The following is a 25,517-nucleotide window of genomic DNA, read 5'->3' on the forward strand; positions in this document are numbered from 1 at the left end:
AGGATGTACAGACCTCCAAGCTTAGTCAATTCCTGAAGGAACTCTAAACACGATTCTTACTAAACAATCGTATGCTTCTGAAGGACTTTACTTACTGGTCTCCAGGTTAAAGTTCACTTAATTTTGCCAGCTCAGTGAGCCCAACTAAATGATCAAATCAAGGTCTACTGTAATTTAGAAACATTTCCCTGGCATTAACAGCCCTTCTTGGAATACTCCTTGACGTGTGAAGAACAAGCCGGTTATGTGTGTTACTCTCCAGAGTGAGACAACGTTCTGTGTGAGTTTGTGACTGGTGATGGCAATATAGGCAGAGGACTACGTCCACAGCCTAGTCCTAACATTGTTGATACAATACTCATGGTATGCACACACTAGTTAAGCTTTTCTTTTCTTTTTTTTTTTTAATGTTTATTTATTTTTGAGACAGAGAGAGACAGAGCATGAACAGGGGAGGGGCAGAGAAAGAGGGAGACACAGAATCCGAAACAGGCTCCAGGCTCTGAGCCGTCAGCACAGAGCCCGACGCGGAGCTCGAACTCACGGACCGCGAGATCATGACCTGAGCTGAAGTCAGACACTTAACCGACCGAGCCACCCAGGCGCCCCTAGTTAAGCTTTTCACATAGGTTATCTCATTTAATGCTCACAGTGCCCCCAGTGAGGTACACACTATTATTATCCCCATTTTACAGATAAGGAAACTGAAGCAGAGATCAAATAACTTGCCCAAGAAGACTGGCTAAGGAAAGTTCTCTTACCCCTAATTCAGATAGTTTGAGAAATCTATCCTTTGGTTAATTTCATCTGTGCATCACTGGGACACTACCATAGCCCCACCTCCTTGAAAGTTACCCTTTTTTCATGCTACTGGTCACTGGCACTTTGAACTTACACAGAATCAACATTCCCTCCACATCTCCCACAACATATATGTATAACGAATGGCAATCGCTATTTCAACATTAAGACTAATCCTTGCTTGGGATGCCTGGGTGGCTCAGTCAGTTAAGCACCCAACTCTTGATTTTGGCTCAGGTCACGATCTCATGGTTTATGAGTTCAAGCCCTGTGTCAGGCTCTGCACTGACAGCATGGAGCCTGGTTGAGATTCTCTCTCCTCTCTCTCTGCCCCCCCCCCACTCACGTTCTCCCTCTCTCTCTCAAATAGACATTAAAAAAAAAAAAACCACTAATCCTTGCTTTAGTTCTTTGAACACGTGGGTGTCAGCATTACTCTTTCATTGTAGCCAAACTTACTCATGCTCTTCCTAGTGCTTATCTATTAAATGGCTCATTTCTTAGTTTTGTACCTCAGACTTCATATAGGTTAGGTGCTCCATGAGTTAGAAGTTCATATGTCTATAGGTTATAGAAAAGCCACCTTAAGAAGGCTCAACCAAATAGAGGTTTATTTTCCTAACACAAGAAATCTGGTGGTAGGTGGCTCCTGGCATTGGTTCACTGATGCTATCTGGCCCTCCCCTCATGGTTTCCCTAGCTTTAGGTAGCAAATCCACAATCAAGGCAGATATTATGGAAGAGTCCACACCAGCCAGATGTGTCCCCTTTTCTCAAAAAAGCTAATACTTTCTCAGAAACTTCCCAATAGTCTCATGTTTGCATCTTACTAAAAAAAAAAGAAATATGTCATGTGGCCATTTCAGTCTTGGGGTGGCTGGAAACATGCATACGTAGGTTTTCTGGCCTCTGAGGTAGGGCAGACAAGGGAGAATAAGGCTGGGAATGGAAGTGGAGTTAGCCAACCCAGTGCCCGCCACACATTGCACGCTTATTTGTTCTTAATGGATAAAAAGAAAATAATATAATTATCTCATAATGAAGTAGATACTGAACTGACCTTGAAAACTAATAGTTGTACTTGTGCAGGCTTATTGGTGATGTTTGGGCTATGAATAGGGCTCCTGACATTCAGCCTCAAGGTGCAAGAGAAATCCCAACTCAAATGTCTAATATTGAGCTCTGACATATACAGAGCTTATAAGTTGTCACTCCCAGCCTCACAACAAGAAAGATGCTAAGCAAAAAGAGAAGCATTGACTGTTATTAGACCCAGAGAACTCAGGTCACAGGGCAAACCACCAGCCCAAAATGTGGAGAGGCAGGTGAATACGGAGAATCGCAGCAGAGATTACCTAAGGCAGAAGCTGCTGGAGCCAATTATTGGTAGGAGCACTGAAAAGGTGGTTTAGATGAATTGCTTGAGGCTGGGTGTAGACTTGGTTGAGAGTTAAAAACTCCTGAGGCACCAATCTTGGGGGGACGCCTATATTTTCATGGGCTTTGCCTCCAGGAACCCACCAGGTTCTCACAGTGAAGATCAGAGAAAAATTCCCTCCTGTTTCCTGCAGAAGGTGGGGGAAAGCAATCATTCTAAAATACAGTCTCCATGACAAAAGCCTGCCCTCCGAAGGAAATTACTTACCAGAGCCTGTCCTGACCTGAGAGAGGGGCTCTATGCCAGTACCAGTCCCCTCTAGCCTTCCTGTATCACCTACAGGGAGAAAAAAACTAAGAAGTGCTTCTGAAGAAGACACCCCAGGGACTCAGGCCCTACTAAAATTTTGGGAGGTAATGATAAGATGATATAATGCTTCCCCTCCCTAACACCTTGCCACCATACCAACAGGGCTCCAGTGTAACAGTGCAGTAGAACTGAGAGAGCTGAGAGACAAACTATGTAAGAAGGAGTTCTTAGGGAAACCCAAAGATAACAAAGGTCACACATACAAAAAACAAGGACACTAGAGGAAACTAAAGCATCTGCCACCCACAGCTGGAACAAATAGTAAGCACAGCTCAGCTCCTACCCGAATTAACATAAAACCTCAACCTAAAATCCTAATTAACTCAGTTCCTATTACCCAATACATCAGGCCTGAATTCCAACGAAAAGTTGAGAGGCATGCTAAAAGGCAAGAAAAAGTCACGGTGTGAACAGTTAAAGCAAACACAGGAGTAAGACTTAAATATGACACTGGTTTTACAATTATCTGATAGGAAATTTAAAGTAACTATGATTAGTATGTTAAATATTTAATGGGAAAAGGGAGACAACATGCAAGAACAAATCAGTGGTCAAAATCAGATACCATATGCTCAACTGGTTTCCAGCTTACAATTATTGTAATTGTCTCTAATCCTGTTTTTCCTGCCCTTATAGTTTAAAAGTTCCAGCATTACAGTTTTAGTGTAAATTTGAGGAGCAAAAATATTTTCATGAACATCAACAGTAATGTAACAAGCAGGAACGGAATGCAGTAAGAAAAACACAGCATCAGGGGGGCCTGGGTGGCTCAGTCAATTAAGCATCTGACTCTTGATTTTGGATCAGGCCATGGTCTCACGGTTGAGATTGAGCCCCATATTGGGCTCTGTGCTGGGCATGGAGTCTGCTTAAGATTCTCTCTCTCTCCCTCTCCCTCTCCCTCCCCTTCTCTCTCTCCCTCTGCCCCTGCTCCTGCCCCTGCTCAGTGTGAGCACACTCTTTCTCAAAAAAACATTTTTTTAAAGGAAGAAAATATTGCAATCACTTCAATATTACTACCAAAGATGTATAAAACTAAATCTAATATTGGCAACATATAACATAAACTCAATTTGAGTAACACTGTACAAAACAAGTATCCTATAATCTTGAAATGTGTTAAAGGCATGAAAATCAAGGCAAAACCAAGTAACTATTGTAGATACACAGCAATTGAACGTAAAAATATTATTGTAGAACTGGACCCTTTGGCTATAAATAGCTTTACTGAGATAACTGGCCAAACTTGAAAAGAATACCAGGATTAGACAGTAGTATTTTTATTGTAGCATTTTATTCATATTTTATTATCAATGCTAATTCCTGATTTTGATGGTGGTATTCTCTATGTAAGTATTTGGAAGTAATGGGCATCAGCTCAGCAGCTTACCTCCTAATAGCTCAGGGAAAAAAGTACTCTGTATTGTACTCAGAATTTTTCTGTAAGTTTGATACTGCTTGATAATAGAAATAACTAAAAATGTATATGTATGAAGTATGAAAAAGAATGAATCAGTAGTGCAGAGGGATGAAATCTCTAAGCAAAAGAAAGAACCAAAAAAATGATAGAAATGAATAAAAACATATTGTCACAGAAATGAAGAATGCCTTTGATCGGCTCATTGGTAGACTGGGCGTGGCTGAGGAAACAGTCAGTGAGCTTGAAGATATGTAAACAAAAACTTCCCAAAAAGAAATGCAAAAAGAAAAAAAACTTCTGGAAGAAGAAAAAAAACCAAAAGAGAATATCCAAGAATGGGGAACAACTGCAAAAGGTGTAACACTAGCATAATGTGAATAACAGGACAAAAAGGAGAAAAAAATATTTGAAGTAATAAAGGCTGAGAATTTTCCAAAATCAATGACAGACAATAAACCACAGCCCTGGAAAGCTCAGAGGACATCAAGCTTAATAAATACCAACAAAATCCACATGTAGGCACATCCTGTTCAAACTGAAGAAAACTAAAGACAATACTTGGAAGAAGTCAGTGGGGGGTTACCTATGGAGGTGTAAGGAGAGTTACTCAGATTCCTCATCAGAAGCCATGCAAACAAAAATAGAGTGCAGCAAAATACTTAAATTGTTGAAAGGGGAAAAAAAACCTAGAATTCTGCATACAGTGAAATTATCCTTCAAAAGTGAAGAAGAAATAAAAACGTTCTCAGCTAAAGACAGAGAATTTGTAACCAGTAGGTTTACCTTGCAAAAAACATTAAAACTTCTTTGGAGAAAAGGAAAGTGATGCAGGTCAGAAACTCAAATCTACATAAAGACAGGAAGAGCTTTTGAGAAGGAAAAAATGAAAGTAAAAAAAGAAACTCTTGTTTTTCTTAGTCTTAATTGATCTAATACATGTAACTGTTTTTTCAAACCAATAATAGCAACAGTGCACTACTGATTTTAGTACATGAATAAGTGAAATTAAATGACAAGGCAGAGAGAAGAAACGAATTGGAAATACTGTATAACAAGGTACCTGAACTACCCATGAAGCTATTTGGTGTCATTCGAAAGTAAACTTAAATTAGCTGTAAATATATATTGCAAATTCTAGGGAAACCACTAAAAAATGTTAAATAAGCATAATTGATATACTAAGAGAGGAGAGAACATAGAATCATATAAAATGCTGAATTAAACTCAGAGAAGGTGGAAAAAGAGGAAGATAAAAAAAGAAACAAAAAACAAGTACAATGGATAGAAAACAGTTACAAACATGGTAATTAACCAAATTATATCAGGGGCACCTGGGTGGCTCAGTCAGTTGAGTGTCTGACTTCGGTTCAGGTCATGATCTCACAGCTCATGGGTTCGAGCCCCACGTCGGGCTCTGTGCTGACAGCTCAGAGCCTGGAGCCTGCTTTGGATTCTGTGTCTCCCTCTCTCTCTGCCCCTAACCCACTTGCATTCTGTCTCTGTCTCTCTCAAAAATAAATAAACATTTAAAAAAATTTAACCAAATTATATCAATAATCACCTTAAATGTGAATAATCTACAAAAATGAATTAAAAGATGGAGACTGTCAGGCCACCTGCATGACTCAGTTAAACGTCTGACTCTTAATTGCAGCTCAGGTCATGATCTCATGGTCATGGGATGGAGCCCCGCATAGGATCCCCTGCATGGGATTCTCTCTTCCCCTCTCTCTACCCCTCCCCATCTTGCATATGCACGTGCTCTTCCTCAAAATAAATAAACATTTTTTAAATAAATAAAGAATGGAGACCATTAAAGATATAACCTCATGTTTTCTACACAACATCCACTTTAAATATAAATACAAATCAATTAAAAGTAAAGGGATGGAGAGAGATATACTAGACTAACAGTAATCAAAAGAAACGTGGAGTAGCTATATTAATTTCAGATAAAGTAGACTTCAGAGCAAGGAACACTATCAAGGATAAAGAAGGGTATTATATAATGATAAAGAGGTCAATTCTCTGAGAAGACATGAAATTTCTCAAGGTCTGTGCAGCCAACAACAGAGTGTCAAAATATATGAGGCAAAAGCTGATAGAACTACAAGGAGAAATAGACCAATGTATTGTTATATTTGAAGACTTTAACACCCTTCTGTCAGTAATTGATAGATTGAGCAGGCAGAAAATCAGTAAGGATATACCTGAACTGAACAGCTCCATCAATCAACTCAATGTAATTGACATCGACAGACTACTTCATCCAACAGCAGGAGGATACACTTTCTTCTCAGGTTCACATGGAACATTTACCATGACAGTCCACCTTCTGGTCCATAAAACATACCTTGACAGATTTGAAAGAATAGAAATCATACAATGTCTGCTCTCAGATCACAATGCAATTAAAATAGCAATCAATAACAGAAAGATAACTGGAAAATCCCCAAATATTTGGAAATTAAACAACACACTTCTAAATAACACATGCGTAAAAGGAGAAGATTAAGAGAAATTTAAAAATATTTTGAGCTAAATAAAAATATAGGACTTATCAAGATTTATGGGTTGTGGCAAAGCAGTGATTGGAGGAAGATTTATATATGAGCAATGGACAACTGCAATTTGAAAACACAATACTATTTACTTAAGCACCAAAAAATGAGATACTTAGGCATAAATGTCACAAAATATATATAGTATCTGTATGAGAAACACTACAAAACCTTGACGAAAGAAGTCAAAGAAGATCTAAATGGAGAGATATTCCATGTTCATGGATAGGAAGACTCGATATTGTTATCATTGCTTTCCAACTCGATCTATAAATAACACAATTGCTATCAAAATCCCAGCAAGTGGGGCGCCTGGGTGGCTCAGTGGGTTGGGCATCTGACTTCAGCTCAGGTCATGATCTCATAGTCTGTGGGTTCAAGCCCTGAGTCGGGCTCTGTGCTGACAGCTCAGAGCCTGGAGCCTGCTTCAGATTTTGAGTCTCCCTCTCTCTCTTTCTGCCCCTCCCCTGCTCGTGCTCTGTCTCCCTCGGTCTCAAAAATAAATTTTAAAACATTAAAAAAAAAATTTTTTAATCCCAGCAAGTTATTTTGTGGATATTGATAGATTGATTCTAGAATTTATATGGAAAGGCAAAAGACTTATACTAGCAAACAGAATATTGAAGGAGAACAAAGTTGCTGGACTGACAACACCCAACTGTGAGACTTACTTTAAAGCTATAGTAATACCATACAGTGAGTATGGCATTATTAATGAAAAAATAGACAAATCAATGAATGCAAGAGAGAGACCAGAATTAGACCCATACAAATATAGCCAACTGATCTTTTCCAATGGAGCAAAGGCAATTCAATGGAGAAACAGTAGTCTTTTCAAAAAATGGTACTAGAAGAATTGAACATCCATATGCAAAAAAAAAAAAAAATCTACACACAGACCTAACACCTTTCACAAAAATTAAGTCAAAATATATCATAGGCCTAAATGGAAACTGTAACACTATAAACATCTAAAAGATAACATGGGAAAAAATCTAGGTGAACTGAGCTTTGGCGATGACTTTTAGGATACAATGCCAAAAGCATGATCCATGAAGAAAAAAACTGCTAAGTTAGTTGTTTTTAAAATTAAAAACCTCTGCTCTGTGAAAGACACTGTTAAGTGAACGAAGAGAAGCCTCAGACTGGGAGAAAATATTTGCAAAACACAATCTGATAAAGGGCTGGTATCGAAAATATACAAAGAACTATTAAAACTCATCCATAAGAAAACAAGCCAATTAAAAAATGGGCAAAAGATCTGAACAGAGATCTTATCAGTGAAGATATACAGATGGCAAATACAGATATAAAAAGTTGCTCAACATCATACGTCATTAGGGAATTGCAATAAAACAAGATTCCTCTAGACACCTATCAGAACGGACAAAATTCAAAACACCGATAATACCAAAAGCCTGTGAGGTTGTGTAGCAACAGAAACTCTCTTTCGTTTCTGGTGGCAATACAAAATGACACAGTGCTTTTGGAAGACACTTAGCAGTTTCTCACAAAGCCCAACATAGTCACCATACAATCCAGCTATTGCACACGTAGGTATTTACCAGAATGAGTTGAACACTTACATCCACACAAACCTGCACATGAATGTTTGAGGCCGTGTTTTTCATCATCAGCAAAAACCGGAAGCAACCAAAATGTCCTTCGACAGGTGGATAAACAAGCATGTACATCAGAGGATAGAATATTATTTCTCAATAAAATGAAACATGCTATGAAGTCATGAAACGAGGTGCAGCAATCTTAACTGCATGTTGCCAAGTGAAAGAAGCCAATCTGAAAAGGCCCCATACTGTATGACTCCAAGCACGTGACATTCTGGAAAAGGCAAATCTGTGGACACAGTAAAAAGATCAGTAGTTGCCAAGGGTTAGGGGGTTGAGCTGATGAATGAACAAGTGGAGCACAGGGATTTTTAGGGTGGTGGAATTATTCTATATGATACTGTAATGGTGGAGGCATGACATCACGCATTTGTCAAAACTCATACAACACAAAGAGTGAACCTTAATGTCAACTATGGACTTCAGTTAACAACCATGTGTCAGTATTGGCTCATCAGTGACAACAAATGTATCACAATAATACAAGATATTAATAACAGAGGAAACTGAGAGGGGGTGTTAGGAAACTGATATGGGAACTCTCTCCTATTGCCTCAATTTTCCTGTAATTCTAAAACACAAAGATTATTAATTTAAAAAAAAACATTTTGGGGGCGCCTGGGTGGCGCAGTCAGTTAAGCGTCCGACTTCAGCCAGGTCACGATCTCGCGGTCCGTGAGTTCGAGCCCCGCGTCAGGCTCTGGGCTGATGGCTCGGAGCCTGGAGCCTGTTTCCGATTCTGTGTCTCCCTCTCTCTCTGCCCCTCCCCCGTTCGTGCTCTGTCTCTCTCTGTCCCAAAAATAAATAAAAAACGTTGAAAAAAAATTAAAAAAAAAAACATTTTGTTTCTAATATCTAGTTTGAAGGAGAGGTCAAAGTGAGGTGAAATTGTCAGAGAATGCGTCATGAAAGAAGGGAAGCTTTAGCTGGGTCCTAGAGGATACATAGGATTTCTAGAATTAGAAAGGACAAAGGGCATTTCAGCTGGGATTGAGGCATGAAAAAGACTCAGAGGGCTCAAATTGCGAAGGAGCAGGAAATAACACAGAATAAATCAATGCAAAGACAACAGGCAGCAATGTAATGGAAACTAGGGGCTAAGGCAAGGCTAGAAGTGCTGAAGCATCAATTCCAATATCAGATAAACACGGGCATGGGAGCAGACTTGATCTGAGCTGAGTCCTCAACATGTATTCATTCATTCATTCATTCACTCATTCATGCATTCATATGCATTCATTCATGCAGTCAATATTTAGTAAGTACCTCCTATGTTCCAAACACTGTAGTGTTTAGGCACTGGGGACAAGCCGTGAATAAAAGAAACAAAAATCTCTGTTCTCACCGAGCTTACATTCTAGTGAGAGGAGACAGAACTCACCTGGTGTTTTGAAGAAACAGCAAAGAAGCCAGTATGGCTGGAATGGAGTGAAGGAGGAGGTAGAAGGTGAGACAGATAAGATGCCAGAGTATGTAACGCACTGAGTCCAGAATAAATAAGCACTTTAGCTTTTACCCTGAGACACTTAGGGAACAACTTGGAGGGGTCTTAAGTGGCAGAGTGGCTTGACAGACACCTGAACAGGGTCACGGTCTCTTCTGTGTTCAGAATGGACAAGAGGGTAAGAGTGGCTGCAGGGAGACCAGAGAAGCTGTTACCCTCATCCAGGTAAGAGAAGATGGGGGCTTGGAACATGGTCTTAGTGGCACAAGTGGTGACAAATGGATTGTAGACTCCGAAAGGATTTGCTGATGGGACTAGGTGTGTGTGAGAAAGGGACAAAATGATTTGGCTTTAGGCCTGGGAAACTAACTTGAAGAAAGGGTTGCCAGTGACTGAGAGAGAGAGAGGATATGAGAGGAGCAGGCTCACAAACAGAACTGAGTCCGTGTCTGAATTCAGCTAAGCTGTCTTGAAATGGGGCGTTTCAAGAGCTAGAGATCAGAACAGGCTAAGACGGAGTTAAGCGGGCAAGACTAAGAGCACGTACAGGAAGTGAGGCTAGGCAGGTATTCAGTCATCAAACATTTCCTAAAATCAACCACTTTGTGTCAGGAATACAAAGAAAACTAAGACATCTTCCCTTCCTGGAAGGAACTCACAGTCCAGTGAGGGAAACTGAAATACAAATAAGTGATCATAGTACATCAAGCATCCCAGGAGGGGTATTTCAACATTTACCGAATCCCTGCAATGTGCCAAGCAGTGTGGTGAGGAAGCAGGAGATATGTACAAAGTTCTGCGAGAGCACAGACACACACAAATTCTTGCAAAGGTTCGTACACACATTCACAAGGGTTTTCACCACAGTGTGACAGCAGGGAGTCGGCAGTAACCAAGATGCCCGGCACTAGGGAAATGTATCAGTAAAACCTATGGAATACTCAGCAGCAGGAAGAAGCAAAAAACTAGGTGTACACACAGCAATGTGGATATAATTCGAGAACACAGGGTTGAGCGAAAGCAGTGAGAAAAACATTTCCAGTCCAATACCATCTCTGTAAATGTAAAAGCATACACAAAACACTGCAGGTCTTAAACTATCAAGGAACTATACCAACACATTGCAGTTGGTATCTAGAGGAAGAATGAAAGTGGGTATTAAGACGAGGGAAAATAATAATATAAAATAATGTAAATGGGACAGGGGCCTGGCAGGGACTGATGATGATAATGTGCTGCGAATTGAGGAGCAAAGTTAACTGAATTCCCTGCACCTGAGGTAAAATAACTGGCTAATAGGAATCCATCTGAAAACCCTAAGGAGAAGGGTGGTTCTGGAAAAGCAGAAGTGTGTGAGTAGAGACATGGAGGCATGAAAGTGAATCATAGGTTCAGGGAACAGCACCAGGTTTAGCATGGCTTGTAGAGGTTGTGAAGAGCCGGTAGCATTTGAAACTCCTGGGTGAACTGAATAACACCCTACACGTGCAGGGTATGACCATTCTAATCAATCTGTCCCCTTTCACTACATCGGGGTGAAAGAGCATATGCTCTGCCCCCGTCCAGCCGTCCTGCGGTCTTCACATCTTGTGACTATTCCAATGGGTCACTCCTGTGTACTGTGGCCTCAAGGAATGTGGCCCTTGATCCGCTGCTGTAAAACTGGAGCTCCACCCCAGTGACACTGCTGCTCTGGCTAGGAGTGGGGTGCGAAGGGAACCGGAGGCCCAGGCGTGCCTCTAATTCTGGGGCATCTGCCTGGGGTCCGTTCACCCCACCTCCACCAGCTCAGGGCTGCCAGTTAACTCTCTCTGGTCACATTCTAGCTGGAGTCATTTCCCAGCTCTGACCACCCCTCCCCCACCCCAGACTGGGTCCTGTCCCACTATTCTAGGGGTATCTAGTTCTTCATAGCCCTTATCACAGTTGCAACTCGACATTTACTTTTCTGATAATTTAGTTATGTCCACCTATGCCTCTGGGTTCCCAGTTAAATGCTGGCAATCTTTTTTTGTTTTTCTCTTCACCAATTTCTCACTAGTACTTATCACAATGCCCGGTATGTGGTAGGGGCTCAATAAACTTCTCAGTTGGATAAAAGCCTTCCAAAAGAAACCTAGGTCAAAGTGGATACAAGGACAGTGCAGAAACAGAAATGAGAAAAAGCTGGGGTTTGTTGTACTGTGGGGTGGGGGGGGGCGGGTAAAAGGGGAGAGCTGCAAGGAAACAGGTGCGCTGTCCCTGGTAGACAGGTCACCTGACTGCTGTACAAACGCCCACCCCGCCGCCCTGTACAGGGTGGGTATACAGTAGGGGCAAAATAGGAAAATAAACTGTAAAGGAATTAACAAGTGCTTAAGACATTCTTTTTTTTTTCTTTTTTAAACGTATGTCAAGTAAAAGTATGAAAGTGAATTGACGGAAGGGAAGCACGTGGGTCAGTGCCGGGTCTGAGGGAGGGCTAACATTTGCAGAGGTCCTGACACAATCCGCTGTGTCTCAGAGGACACAGGATGTATCCACAGGACAGACCAAAATCTCTTGGGGGAGGGGGCGGCGTTATTCTCACCTTGTGCCTCTAAGGGCCACACAAGCCTGGGTCACCGTGGTTGCCACTGTAACTAGTTCAAAGTCGTCTTCGATCTAATTCTTCACCTTTAAGCTTGACCCGTACTCCACCTCCAGCTCAATTAGACTGTGCCCCACTTAAAAAAAAAAAAAAAAAAGCCTCCAACCCAAGCCAGCCGAGACTTCGAATAAGTCAATACACTTGATCACTACAGGAGGATCTTTCCCACGCCTCCACCTGACCCTCTACAGGAATAGGCGCTCTGGCCCTCGCCAGGCGCCACGAAGCGGCGCGACCTCAGCCCGCGGTGCGACCTGTCACCGCCCTTCCCGCCTTCCCGCCTCCAACGAGCCCGCGCACGCCTAGCCCGCGCGCAGTACGTGTGGCCCGGCCCCCAGCCTGTTTCCAAGCAGCGCGCATGCGCGCGCTCCTGGGCCCGCGGGGAGAAAGAGGGCGGGGCCGAGGGGGGCCAAGCCCGCGGGGGGAGGGGCGGTGTCGGTCACGTGACGCTGTTTCACTGTTTACACGCGGAGCGGCCGGAGCTTTCGGCCTCAGTCAGGCGCTCGGCTCCGTTTCGGTTTCACTTCCGGTGAGGGGCCGCCTCCGAGCGGGCGGTGAGCCGACGGCGAGCGCGGGTGGCGGCGGTGACGGCGGCGCCGCTGCCGGGGGGCGTGCGGGAGCGCGGCGGCGGCGGCGGCGGCGGCGGCTGGGCCTCTTGCGCCCGCAGCCCACCTCTCGGGGGCGGGCTCCCGGCGCGAGCAGGGCTTTCGAGAAGATGGAGGAGCTGGTGGTGGAAGTGCGGGGCTCCAATGGCGCTTTCTACAAGGTACTTGGCTCCAGGGCAGGCCCCATCTTCGTCCTTCTTTCCCTCCCTTTTCTTCTCGGCCTCGGCGGGAGGCAGGCCTGGGGCCCTCTTCCCGAGCGCGGCGCCCGGGGGTCACGGTGCGCTCGTTGGGATGTTTGGGAGAGAAGAACCGGACTTGGGGCCTGTAGGAAGCCCCTCGAGCCCCGCTGCCTCTCCTATAAGAGGCCCCGGCGCCTATCGGAATGAGAGCGGGCAAGGAGAAGAGCGTGTCCTCTCGGGGGCCGAGGGAGAGCTGGGGATGGGCCAGGGCCGGCGGCAGGTACAAGATCCCGGCGGGAAGGGCCGGTATCCGCGCGAAGTGACGGCGACGGCTTATTTCCCTTTCCTAAATATCCTCTCACCGTGGGATCCGGGCCTGACGTGTGGGTAGTTGCTGAGTAGCTGGGGGCGCTTCCGTCGAGCCGCCTCCTGCCTCTCACTGAGGGTTTGAGATCTCTTTTGGCTTGTCTTTTCCGGTGGTCCAGCGTTGGGACTTCGGAGAGCTCCACTGTTCTGGGCAAGGGGTGTGAAGAAAGAGGAGTAAGAAGCTGTAGTCGGTACCGAATCACAATGGCAACTGATTTTTAGTGGCCTCGCTTTGTGGATTTCAGAAGAGATTTTTGAGATCCAAAAGTTTCAGGAAGACCCTGACATATCCGAGTAATGCATTAGAGAAGTTTGTAATCTTGAATATTGGCGGCCCCCTCCCTTGTTATAAATGCGGCCAGATTCAGGAATACAGATGCTTCAGCGTCTGAAAACATTATTAGCAACTCTGCTACTTAAGGAAACAATTTTTAACCCTCCAAAGGCCTGAATATATGCCATGAAACTTCAGGAAATTAACTGAGAGTACATTATTACTAGAGAATTTCAATTCGCAAATAGAAATAATTGTTTTGTGCTCCAAATACTTGACTATCTTTTCTCAATGTGTAATGTTGCAGTGGACAGTATTGTTGAGGTTTTAAATAGGCATGCATAGTAGTAATGTGGGGTTTTCTCTTTTAAGTTACATCATTGCAGATCTAATATCTTACATTTTCAAAAGGAGGATTTAAAACATTCTTAATGTATCAGTAGGGCATCTGTTGGTAGTAGTCACTGTAGATCTATAAATTCTTGTTTTCTCTTGAATGTTTCTCTATAACTCCTATAAGTAAAATTCCACTTTGGTATTTTGGCAATAGAAGGTACATATGGAAGGAAGTGTGGAAATTAGCTATTGTCATTGTCTAACACATTTCTTAAATTTATTATAGCATAACTGAAACATTTCAGAGAAGACTCAGTTGTCTATGGGAAAATTAACAAGTGACTTCATACGTGTGTATTTACCAATTCTGTGGAGATATTTGGGATCAACGTATTTCATAAGTGCATAAAGTATGTAGACACTTTTAGCCAAAAGATAAAGCCCAACTATGAAAGGAAAGGAAAAACCCAACATTTATATTGTTAGTCTCACCAATATAAAATTATTTATGTTGACTGTAGTCAAAATGTTGGTTTGCATTTATTTTAGTGATCCATAATAATTTCTGCTAGTTAGTGTGGAATCAGTCTGGTTCCTAGATGGGTAGTTTTGCTCACCAGATTTGTGGTGCTGACTGTAGTCAATATAAGCCAGGGGTTAATGGTTGGGCAGTGTTCTAATAGATCTCTGATATTAGCTTAGATTGGACACCACTCTTTACCGTCTTTCAGTGGAGTTTGCCTGCTATGAGAAGGCAAGTAGCACATCCTGGTCTTGAAGGATTTATTGTTCCCTTCCAGCAACCTATCATTTGCTGCGGTGATTTTGCTTGCAAGCTGATTGGACTATAATAAGAAATGCCCTCTATCTTTGCTCTTAATCCTCCGTTTTAGTTGTGTGTGTGTTTTTTTTAACGAATTTGCTTAATATGAAGGTAAATAAAAAGAATGGATTGTCCCTTAGTTTCTTGAAGGGAAATGTGAAACATCAAATACGTGTAGAGAAATTGCTATTACGTTTCCTTAATTAAGGTTTATTTTTAAGAAAACTTCAAATGGTCTGTGCTGGTACAAAAATAGTTTCTATAATGAAGAGGTTTAACTTTTCATAGGACTCAAAATATTGTCAAGAATTGTAAAGCAAAAAGTAAATCGAGTTGCTTGTCCAGTAAGATGGACAGAAAAGATGGGAAATAAAAGACCAATAAAAAATGAACTATTACGGAGAAACGTTACATTTATGAAAAAGATAGGAACCTGGTTCATCAAGAAAAGCCTTTAAAAACTGAACAACTCCAACAACTTCAGTATAAGTGAATTCACACTTCTATTTGCCTAACACAACCACCATATTGCAAGGGATGATTCTCTATCTTCTGAGCACATGGTCCAAGTTTACAATATAAACTGGATAGAGTATAGCTGCAAATATTTGGATTCTTTTCTCTGCAAAACAACTAAAGTTCAAGATTCAGAATTAACAGAATCATGAAACCGAAACTCTAAGATTGGAGAATTCATTTCTATTTTTCCCTCTAGTGTTTATTCTTAAGAACTTGAAAGTTACATTTAGTAGTTGTCAGAGCCACTACTTTTATGCTTACTTATTCCTTTGACTTGGAAAAAGTCTCATGTACAACTTAGAGTCTTATGTTAAGACATGAGGACACATGAACAAATGTCACAAAATCTTTCCAAAGCATCTCCTAAACAAATAATTTTGAAATAGGTTCTTTATTCTAGGGGCATCTACCTAAAATAGTGTAGTGGTGGCTTTTGTTTTGTTTTGATGTTAAGGGTTTCTTTGGGTGGGGGGATGAGAGTTCTAATGTATTGAGAATATAGAACGTATGTCATTCTGATATGAATGTACTAGTATATCCTAAAGTTCTTAGGTTTTGGATACTAGTATGAATATTACTAAAGATGGATAAATCATGTGTTCGAAACATAGTTTTCTGAAACTATAGTGACATCTGATTCAATATTGTAATACGGTGTGAATATGCTAAATTGTGTTCTTATTTTTAGATTTTAATTTAATACATCTTATGTTTTTAAGTTTGGTATCTGAGGACAGACTTTAATGTGGTAAGTAATACTGTTGAACTAGCAGCTATCTTATGACAAAATGTACAATCAGGAAGAGGTATTTTTAATGAAGACATTAGTGGCCCAACATGTCATGTTAGCTACATACATAGCCTGCTAGAAATCAGTGTTTTACTACAAATAAACTTGCAGAAGGCATTATTCATGTTTATTCTGAAGTCTCTACATCTAACTTTGCATTATAGGTGTTCTATACTTCAAGGAAGTGGGTTTTTCAGGTCAACCACATTTTTTTTCTTCCCTGAGTCTAGCCTTTTTAGGGTTTGATGTCTTTGTGGAAGCACCATTTTTCCCCTTTCGAAGTGTGCATTTTCCAACTTCATGCTCACACATTCTAGAAACCTCCAAATTATTACTCAAATACAAAACTCAGTACTATAATAATTGGGTTTCTGGTTCCTGTCCACTGTGGGAATGTGTTTTCTGAGATGGCTGTGATCATGATCATGACTGTTGAGAGGTACTGAGAGCTTTCTAGGTGCCAGGCACTATTCTAGACACTTTATATCTGTGAATAATTTATTTAATCCTCTCCCACAATCCTGAGGTGCTATTGTTATTCCCATTTTGTAGATGAGGACAGAGATGTACAAAGAGGTTAGGTAAGTGGTTTACTACTGAGCCTCATAGCTAGTAAGGGTTCTCAGGTTCGTGATCTGAGATCAGATAGCATCATTTCTGAAATGATGAAATTTAGCTTGAAGAAATGAACTGGACTTGATTTCCTGCCCTTTTTAAAATTTCATTATAACCTTCCGATTGTATCTTGTTAGTGTAACACCTCCTTAGTACCATTGTAAGAGTTGCAAGGTGATGTTACCACTTTTTACTGTTCATACAAAGATGCCATGACATATGCAGCTTCTGTATCAGCTTTTTATTAAATTACCTCTTGCATCTTGATATTTTACTATGTAATTCTTCCTGTGAATTCCTACTAAGGAAAGAGAAAGTTGGAAATCTTTGACCTCACTATGAAATTGCTTTCGTCGTATGGAGCATATAAGAACTGAAGCATTAAAAATTTGAATACATACGCACACGGGAAAGTTAATACTATTCTCTCTACCTGTGTGCTATCTTAGAGTCAAGATGAATCAGAAAGAGTGCATTTTTCTCAGAATTTGTGGTAAGTGCCCAAGTAAAGTCAAGTAATCCTGGACATGTGCTGTGGTTGGAGAAGGGTTGTTGATGAGGTTAATTGTGCTTTTCCCTTTCTGTTCATTCCTTTATGTTGTTAGGGCCCACATTCAAAGGGTGACAAAATGATAACCCCACTCTATATGTGAAGCCTTGGGTTTGAATTCTATATCCCTATGCTCTGGTCCTGAGGGCTTTCTTTAGGAGGGACATTTTGCCGTGCTCTACATTTTCTCTAACGAGAATTACCATCGCACTACATGTGCTGTCTTCAGTGATGGTGTAGTAGCTGTCTTCTGTGGGGGTCAGGGGCTAGCACTGAAGTACATACAGGTTGTCTATATGATAACCTGTCTATATGTCTATATGATAACTCTTCTGACTAGTGACTAGTGAGTTTACCAAGCGAAGACGTGTGAGTTGGAGGGTAAGAGTTCACCCAAATAGGGATGGACTTCTTAGCTTCATCAGTCCTGGTAGTGTAATGTTTGAATTGTCATTGCACACTTTTGGTAAGTATGATTTCTGTTACTGCTTCTTTGATCTAGTTGCCAGTTAAGTTGGGGATCCCATAATGACTTTTTGATTTCTTGTTTCTTCTCCTGATGAGGAGCCTGTGTCTGTCTTTAGCACTGCACTTTAGCATCTTTCTCAAACCCTAAAGGTTTTCATTACATCTTTTCTTCTCAGAGTCTAAATAACCTTTCAGTATTTAGTATCTTTGAGGAAATAGTCTTTTCTTTCTGTATCCCAATTTTTAAATCTTTTTTCTTTAGTGTGCTTTTGTTGAGATGTAACTTTCTGAACTGCAAGAGTATTTATGGTTCTGCATCTTTTTTTTTAAATTTTTTAACGTTTTATTTATTTATTTATTTATTTTTTTTTTGAGAGAGAGCACGAGCAGGGGAGGGGCAGAGAGAGAGGGAGACACAGAATTCAAAGCAAGCTCTAGGCTCCGAGCTGTCAGCACAGAGCCCGACGTGGGGCTTGAACCCACAAACCGTGAGATCATGACCAGAGCCGAAGTCGGACGCTTAACCGACTGAGCTACCCAGACGCCCCTATGGTTCTGCATCTTTCATAAAATACACCCCTCTCTGCTTTACCTCTCATTTATTTAGTGCCAACTGTGTGCCAGGCAGGCATTGTGGTAGGCACTAGACATGTGCGATTTCATTACAACACCCTTATAAGGCAGATCCAGTTCCCCTGTATCCATTTGTTACTAGCAGTTGAGGAGTCTGAGGCACAAAGACCACTTGGAGACTTTCACAGCTTATCTGGTAGAACCAAAATTTGGAGCCTAGGTCTCCTTCACAGCAAAACTTTTTTTTTAATTTTTTTTTATGTTTTATTTAATTTTGAGAGAGAGAGAGAACACACAGGAGGGACAGAGAGAGAGAGAGGGAGACACAGAATCCGAAGCAGGCTCCAAGCTGTCAGCACAGAGCCCGATGCGGGGCTTGAACTCATGAGCTGTGACTGTGAGATCATGACCTGAGCCGAAGTCGGATGCTCAACCCACTGAGCTACCCAGGCGCGCCCTCTTCACGGCAAAACTCTTAACCACTAAGTTTCCTGAGTCCCGTAAGAGCCCTGGCTCTCAGTACAGTGCAGCTCCCTTTGTGCATTCTGTTCAAACCCCTTCCGTCTGTCGTCTTTGTAACCTCAGGGATCCCCCTGAACCTATCTTCTTCCCTGATACCAACTTTGTTTGGTGTAGATAGGTGAGGATTACTAGTTTTCCAGGTTGGTGGTGGGTAGGGTGGTAATGCTCCGGACGTGTCCACGGAACGAGGGTGTATGAGTGTTGGGGTAAGGGAAGGGTGGCCCAAAGAACGGTTACTGGAGAATGTTGAGCCGCAGGAAGATGGGACCCTGGTTGGACGTGAACAGGTTAGTAAAAGGCCTCAGAAGTCAAGGAGATGTTTCTCCTGGGTGTGAGAGCAGGCCAGATGCAACCAATAGTTTCTTCTATTCAGCTTGTTACAGCAGCAACAAGAAGGTATTCCGTGCCTTCTGTATTTACTTAATATGCAAACAATGACTAAAAATGACTGATTTTGGAATAATCCTACAAACATCCACATACAAATAAGCCTCATTAACTAGAAAGCCAAGGGCTAGTAGGCTGTGATGATTATTCAAATCATTTCTGACACTCTACATCCAGAATTGCTTTCAAAGCCTTTGAAAGCTTTTGGTTGTTAATAGTCACAACAGTTGCAGATCTTCCTGCTTTGAGGGAACGTTTGATTTTTAGGAACTAGGCACATGTGGTGAATGAGTATGATTAAACTGTGCAATAACTTTTTGGCAAAGAGAAAAATAAAAATAACAGCAATAAAGCAATGAGACTGACCTTTAGAGTCAGTAAGGTGGATTTGAAAACAGTCCCCAACATTTGTAAAAAAAATGCTTTTAAATCAGTGCCATCCAGTGGAATTTTCTGCGATGTCGGAACTGATGTCTACCTGTGCTGCTCACTACAACAGACACTAAGGCATGTGTGGCAATTGAGCATTTGAAATGTGGCAAGTATGACTGGGAGACTGATATTTTATTTTATTTAATTGTAATTAATTTAAATATAAATAGTCACATATGGCCTGTGGCTGCTATGGTAGACAGCATAGTTTTAGAATAGAGCAATGGTATTGGAAAGATGCCTAATTAAGTGAGAACAGTTTTTCATTCAGCTGTAACAAGGTTCTCTTGCCTGACTAAAGGACTTAACATTTTCTGCATAGTATACAGTAAGGAACTAATGTTAATTACTGCTGCGGCGACATGCAAACATAAAACTTGAGACAAGAATGAAAACAGAAGCAGGACACCTGGGTGGCTCAGTCAGTTGAATGTCTGAGTCTTTTTCTTTTTTTAAGTTTATTTATTTGAGAGAATGAGCGAGCAGGAGAGGAGCAGAGAGAGGGAAAGAGGAATCCCAAGCAGGCCCCGTGCTGTCTGCGCAGAGCCGGAATCGGGGCTTGATCCCACGAACCACAGGATCATGACCTGAAACGAAATCAGTAGTCATAGGCTTAACTGACTGAGCCACCCAGGTGCCTGGAGCATCCGACTCCTACTTTCGGCTCAGCTTATGATCCCAGGGTCATGGAATTGAGCCCCATATCGGGCTCCGCATGGAGCATCGAGCCTGTTTAAGAATCTCTTACTGTCCCTTTGCCCCTCTCCCCCAGCTCATGTGTGCTCATGCTCGCGCATTCTGTCACAAATAAAAAAAAACATTTTTTGTAAATGAAAACAAATCATGCCCCTTCTTGGTGAATAAGGGATCACCTCGTAATAAGAATCTTGATTTGAGTCTTTGATGGATTCCCTCCCCTCAAAAGTGGATTGTATTGACTATCAGGTAAAGAGAAAGCAGGAATGGGGGGGGGGTCTGCTATTCCCATTCTAAACTAAAACATCATGGTTAGTATTAAACTAGAGTTTTCAAAAGATGCTGTAGAAAGTGCTCATGATTTAAATATAGCTGAGGAAACATGATGGGAAGAAAATATGGATTCCTCCCCACCTTTAAATCAGCATCTATAGAAATATATGTGCATGCTGAATTTAGAAATAATAACTTAGCCATGTTGGGTATAGCAGAACACTTGGATTCCATTTTATAGTCCCTTTTGATCTTATAAGGGAACTTTTTTTTAGCATAGCTTTGCTTTTATTCTTTTCAACATAATTGCAGAAGACTGGTGTCTCTGTTTATGTAGCTTCCATATAAAAGTTTTTTAGGGCCCTGCTTCACCTGCCATTGTTTTTCTTAAGAGCAACTAATTGATACTTGACTGATACATTTTAATTTTGTATCTGGAGAAGTGTAAGTTTTTGATTAAGCCTTTAGCTGCAAGCCTTGGAAGACTTTTACCAAGACATTTGCCTTGGATCACTTGTTTGTTTATAGTTTTAGGTCTTACATTTTGGTTTCATACATTTTTAGTTTTTTGTATGTGGTCTAAGAGTCAAAAACTTATTGTTCTGCACATGGATATCCAGTTGTCCTGGCAGCGTTTGTTGAAAACGCTATTCTTTTTCCCTATTAAGTTGTGTTTGCTTCCATGTCCACAGAGGATTTCTTTCTATCACACCCCACGCTGTTTCTCCAGCTCAGAGTCTTTGTTCCTATTTTCCGTTAGGCCTGGCATGCTTCTTCCATCTTCCGCTCCCGCTCCCTTTTGTGTTGCGGAGTCTTCCTCAGTCTTCCAAGTTTGATAAGAAAACTCACCTTTACTTTGTCTTCCCTGATGAACACAACACACACACACACACACACACACACACACACACAATCTTTTCTCTATGGGTAGGATAGGAACATCTTGGGCAATGATCCATTTCATTGAGTTCTTAGTAGGTCCTCTGAAGTCTGAGAGTAAATAAAGTAAGACCTTAGGAAGCTTACCGTTAGTGGGGAGACGAGCAATAGTAATATAGTGGGGTGAGTTTATAGTAGGGGTGAGCATAGGATATGCTGTAAGAATACAAGGACGGAATGTAACCTAGTCTGGGTTTGCGCATAAGCGGTGGCATCTGAACCAAGACCTAAGAGACTAATAGAGGTAGCTAGATGAAAAGAGGGGAAGAACAGTGGGTAAGAAGGAACAGCATTTACTGAGAAGCCCAACTAGTTTCGCACTGCTGGATCCACAGCCTCCAGGGATGTGAAAGATGAAGCTTGGAGAGGTGAGGGGTGGGGCCAGGTCACGCAGGGCCTTTTACAGCCAAAAAAGGAGTTTGGCCATAATCCCACAGGCAGGGAGAAAGCATGGAAGGAGAGAAACGTGTACAGAACAAATTTGAGTAAGAAGCTTAAATCTCTCAAGCCATTATAAAATGAATTAAGATATAAAGCCCCTTTGGGTTTCTTTATGCTTTATCCTACTCCTCTAATGGTCAAAACAAAAACAACAACCTTTCCTGCACCTATTAAAAACTTAATTTTATAGAATTACGGACAGCATGCTGCTTAAAGAATTCTTGATAATTAGTTAGCTATTACTTTAGTTATGTCATTTTATAGAATTAAAGAACAGGCATGCTGATTAAAGAATTCTTGATAATTAGTTAGCTATTACTTTTGTTATGTCTTTCTGCAGATTACTAGCAATTGCGTCATCAGATTTAAAAGATTTAAACCTCTACTTTATATTACTGTGTTTCCTCCAAGTGCCTATGAGATTGAGAATTTAATTAAACTCTGGTAATTGGACTTTTTAGTGGCATTAGCAGCATATTGCCGTTCAGGAAAATTTAGTGTGCTTGTATATACCTAGATTTGAGATTATACTTAGTCATTTGCTATTGTAGTCTCCTAAAATTGTATTAAAGAGAAGAAGATAGGTTACAAGAGATCTATACTGGCTGGCATGTGGTGCTGGATCAAATTTCTTAGTTTTCAATAATTTTAGCCTGAAGTGCACCTCGAGGTACGTACTCAGTACCTGCATTGTAATTTCCAATTACTTCACTCCTTAGATGCTGACCTCTGGAAGAAGCAGTTTTGTTTTCATGTTTTGTTTTAACTAATCCATATTCCTAGGACCTAGCACATAGTAGGTGGCCAACTAATAGATGTGATCCATGAATGAGTCATCCTCACAAACTGAAGCTTTCATTTGAAGCTCCATTTTATTCTTAAACAGAAAATGTTTGGTATCTCTATAAAATTTAACTAAAAACAAATGATCTTTAAGCATACAAGTTAATGTAACTGGTGTCTTTCTTACAGGCTTTTGTAAAGGATGTTCATGAAGATTCAATAACAGTTGCATTTGAAAACAAGTAAGTGTCTTATTTTAAGGTTCAGGTTCCTTAATATTTCATACTAATTATTCTTTTTGCTCCTCATTTTAAAAAAATTTGAGTCTAGTTTGAGTGTTTTTCAGGAATGGATCTTCATGTTACTCACCAGGAAGATCCTGAACAACTCAATATTAAAACCAATGGAATGACTGTTCCTGCTGTTAACCTCAAAGATCCCTTTTGTTTAACCTTGATCCCTACATCCCAGTCCCCTTGAATGTAAGGAAAGAAACCAGATTCTTCTGTATTAGTAACTTTGAGTTTGGATAGAAATATTTGTGATTGTTACAACATGAAAATGGATTCATGGGTATTGGTAAAATTGATGAGGGTTTTATAAAGTTAAATGTAAAATCGATGGTCTAATTGTCTAGTATATGTTATGAGGAATAATCATGTTTACTCATGAACTTATATCTGTTTCATCATGTATTTATAATCAATAGTAGCAGTGACCAATCTTTTCTGCTAGAAGAGTAAACAGAAATACTTAGGGGCCTAGGAACATTAGCTATACGAAGGTAACTGTGGTATAGATGTTGGCATTTTATAGGAAGAGACAAGTCTCTTGACTGAGTTTTTTTTTAATACTAATAAAGGGTATTTTCAGAGTAGCCATTCAAGATTCTAAAGTACATATGAACTCTGTAGCCAGAATGTAGATGTGGTCATGATTTTAGGATTATGTTGAACTCTGAAGAATGGTCCACAATTACAACATTTTGGCTTCTGTGTGCCAAGAGAATTGATAGCGTCTCAAAAGCAGTTTGTAGATCCATAGAGAAAAAGATGAGTGGTTGCTTAGGGCTGGAGGGGATGGGGAGTCCTAACTAAAGGGCATGGGATTACCTTTTGACGTGAAGAAAATACTGTAATATTGACTGGTAATGGTTGCACATACATGTGAATATACTGAAAACCGTTGAATTGTACATACACTTAAGTGGATGGATAATTTGGTATGTGAGTTATATCGGTAAATCTGTTAAAATGTATCTGACCCAGACATACTGCAATTTTATCGTTAGCAGATTCTTTGAGCTACCAACAGGACAAAGTAGTAGTAGTCTCAGATGCCTGCAACACATTTAGGGGGACAGGGATAAAAGGATTTAGAATATTGAACCCTATTCTCAGCTCTAGACACTAACCTCAGTCCAGAATATAAATTTGAATAACAGAGTAACTTTTTCTGAAGGCATAGAGCCAAAAGCTCCAGAATTTGCCTCTGCTGCTTCAAGTATCCATGGATTTGCATGGTTATACACTAGACAGCAGCATCACACTTTTAACAGAAGAATCTTTGATAACATGAGAGTAATTTTTTTGTAATTATACTCTTATCTGCTTGCTCCAATCACTAGAGAAACACTGTTTCCCATAAAGGAAGAGTTATCTTTATTTGCCACTCTTTTAATTTCTCCTGTAGTCTTTAATCTAAGTGTTAAACAAACACTCGTTTCCTCTCTGCATTCAAGAATGTGTCTGGTTAATGCACTGTCTTATTAGATCAGTTCTCTTTTGTTTTTAATCAGATTTCTATTATAAATCTAAAATTACTCTACATTTGGACCTCCTTATTTTCTTCTATACTATATAGCTGCATAAAAGTTTTTCTTCAAACTGTCATTCTGGGGATTTGAAATAAATCAGCTGTATTCTTTGTGTTCATGGAATATGTTTGAGATTCACCGCTGGGTTTGAGCACATCACTAGGGTTTGATAGGTCCCTACCAAAGTAGTCTCTGCCCATCCTTGGGTGTTTCCTTTTTGTTTTTCTGTTTAAGAAAAACTAATGTTTTATAGAACTTCAGACTATATCTACTCTTTCTTTTCCTTTCAATCATAAAGAAAGTCCTATTGCCATAATACCAGCTTATTTTAGATGTTATGTTTTTACTTTCCGTATTTCACATTTTTGGATAAAGAATTTGAATTTTTATCTCGGTACATTTAGGATTTAAGATAATTCTTCCTTCTTTGGAACCAAGAAAACTATATTTTGTATTATATGTTTTTGAAAACACACTTAGCAATGAATTTGTGACATGTTAAAAGTCATTAATTTTCAGTATATATAAAAAGGCTTTTCTGAAGTAAAGACAGCGTTTTCTAAAGTGTCATAATTTTCAAATGTGTATAATTCAGAGAAAGGGTTCAGTCTAATATAGACCTAATCAGATTTCCATAAATTCTAACTTAATTACCTACCCTCCTATCTTCTATATGGCTCTTCTTTTTTTTTTTTAATTAGCACTTTTCTCAGTAGGATTTTACTAAGAAAGCTTAACAACAACAACAAAAAAACCAGAAATGACTGCAACAGTTGAATCCCTCCAGTGTTTCTGCAAAGTTTGTCTTTTAATATTTTATATCATTTTGGATATAAAAGAATAACCTGGTGTTTTTCAAAATTGTTCCATATCATCTTAAATTTAAAGACATAGGCAAGTTAC

The 25,517-nt window shown here is 40.5% G+C and overlaps 1 protein-coding gene across 14 annotated transcripts in view; it reads left to right on the forward strand.

Annotated features, from left to right (window-relative positions):
- Nucleotides 1–12,698: 12,698 nt before the first annotated feature.
- Nucleotides 12,699–25,517, forward strand: part of FMR1 (fragile X messenger ribonucleoprotein 1) — a 46,681-nt gene continuing 33,862 nt past the window's right edge. For 6 of the 14 annotated variants that reach the window (XM_058714530.1, XM_058714533.1, XM_058714532.1 and 3 more), the window contains exons 1-2: nucleotides 12,705–12,993; nucleotides 22,988–23,040. In XM_058714530.1, coding sequence (XP_058570513.1) covers nucleotides 12,943–12,993; nucleotides 22,988–23,040 — 104 coding nt within the window. In that variant the 5' untranslated portion in view covers nucleotides 12,705–12,942. Of the gene's footprint in view, nucleotides 12,994–22,987; nucleotides 23,041–25,517 lie in introns of all 14 variants that reach the window. The other 8 variants (XM_058714541.1, XM_058714529.1, XM_058714539.1 and 5 more) reach the window with 5 other exon arrangements.

This window comes from Neofelis nebulosa, chromosome X, assembly GCF_028018385.1.
Source record: "Neofelis nebulosa isolate mNeoNeb1 chromosome X, mNeoNeb1.pri, whole genome shotgun sequence".
Classification (NCBI taxonomy): Eukaryota; Metazoa; Chordata; class Mammalia; order Carnivora; family Felidae; genus Neofelis; species Neofelis nebulosa.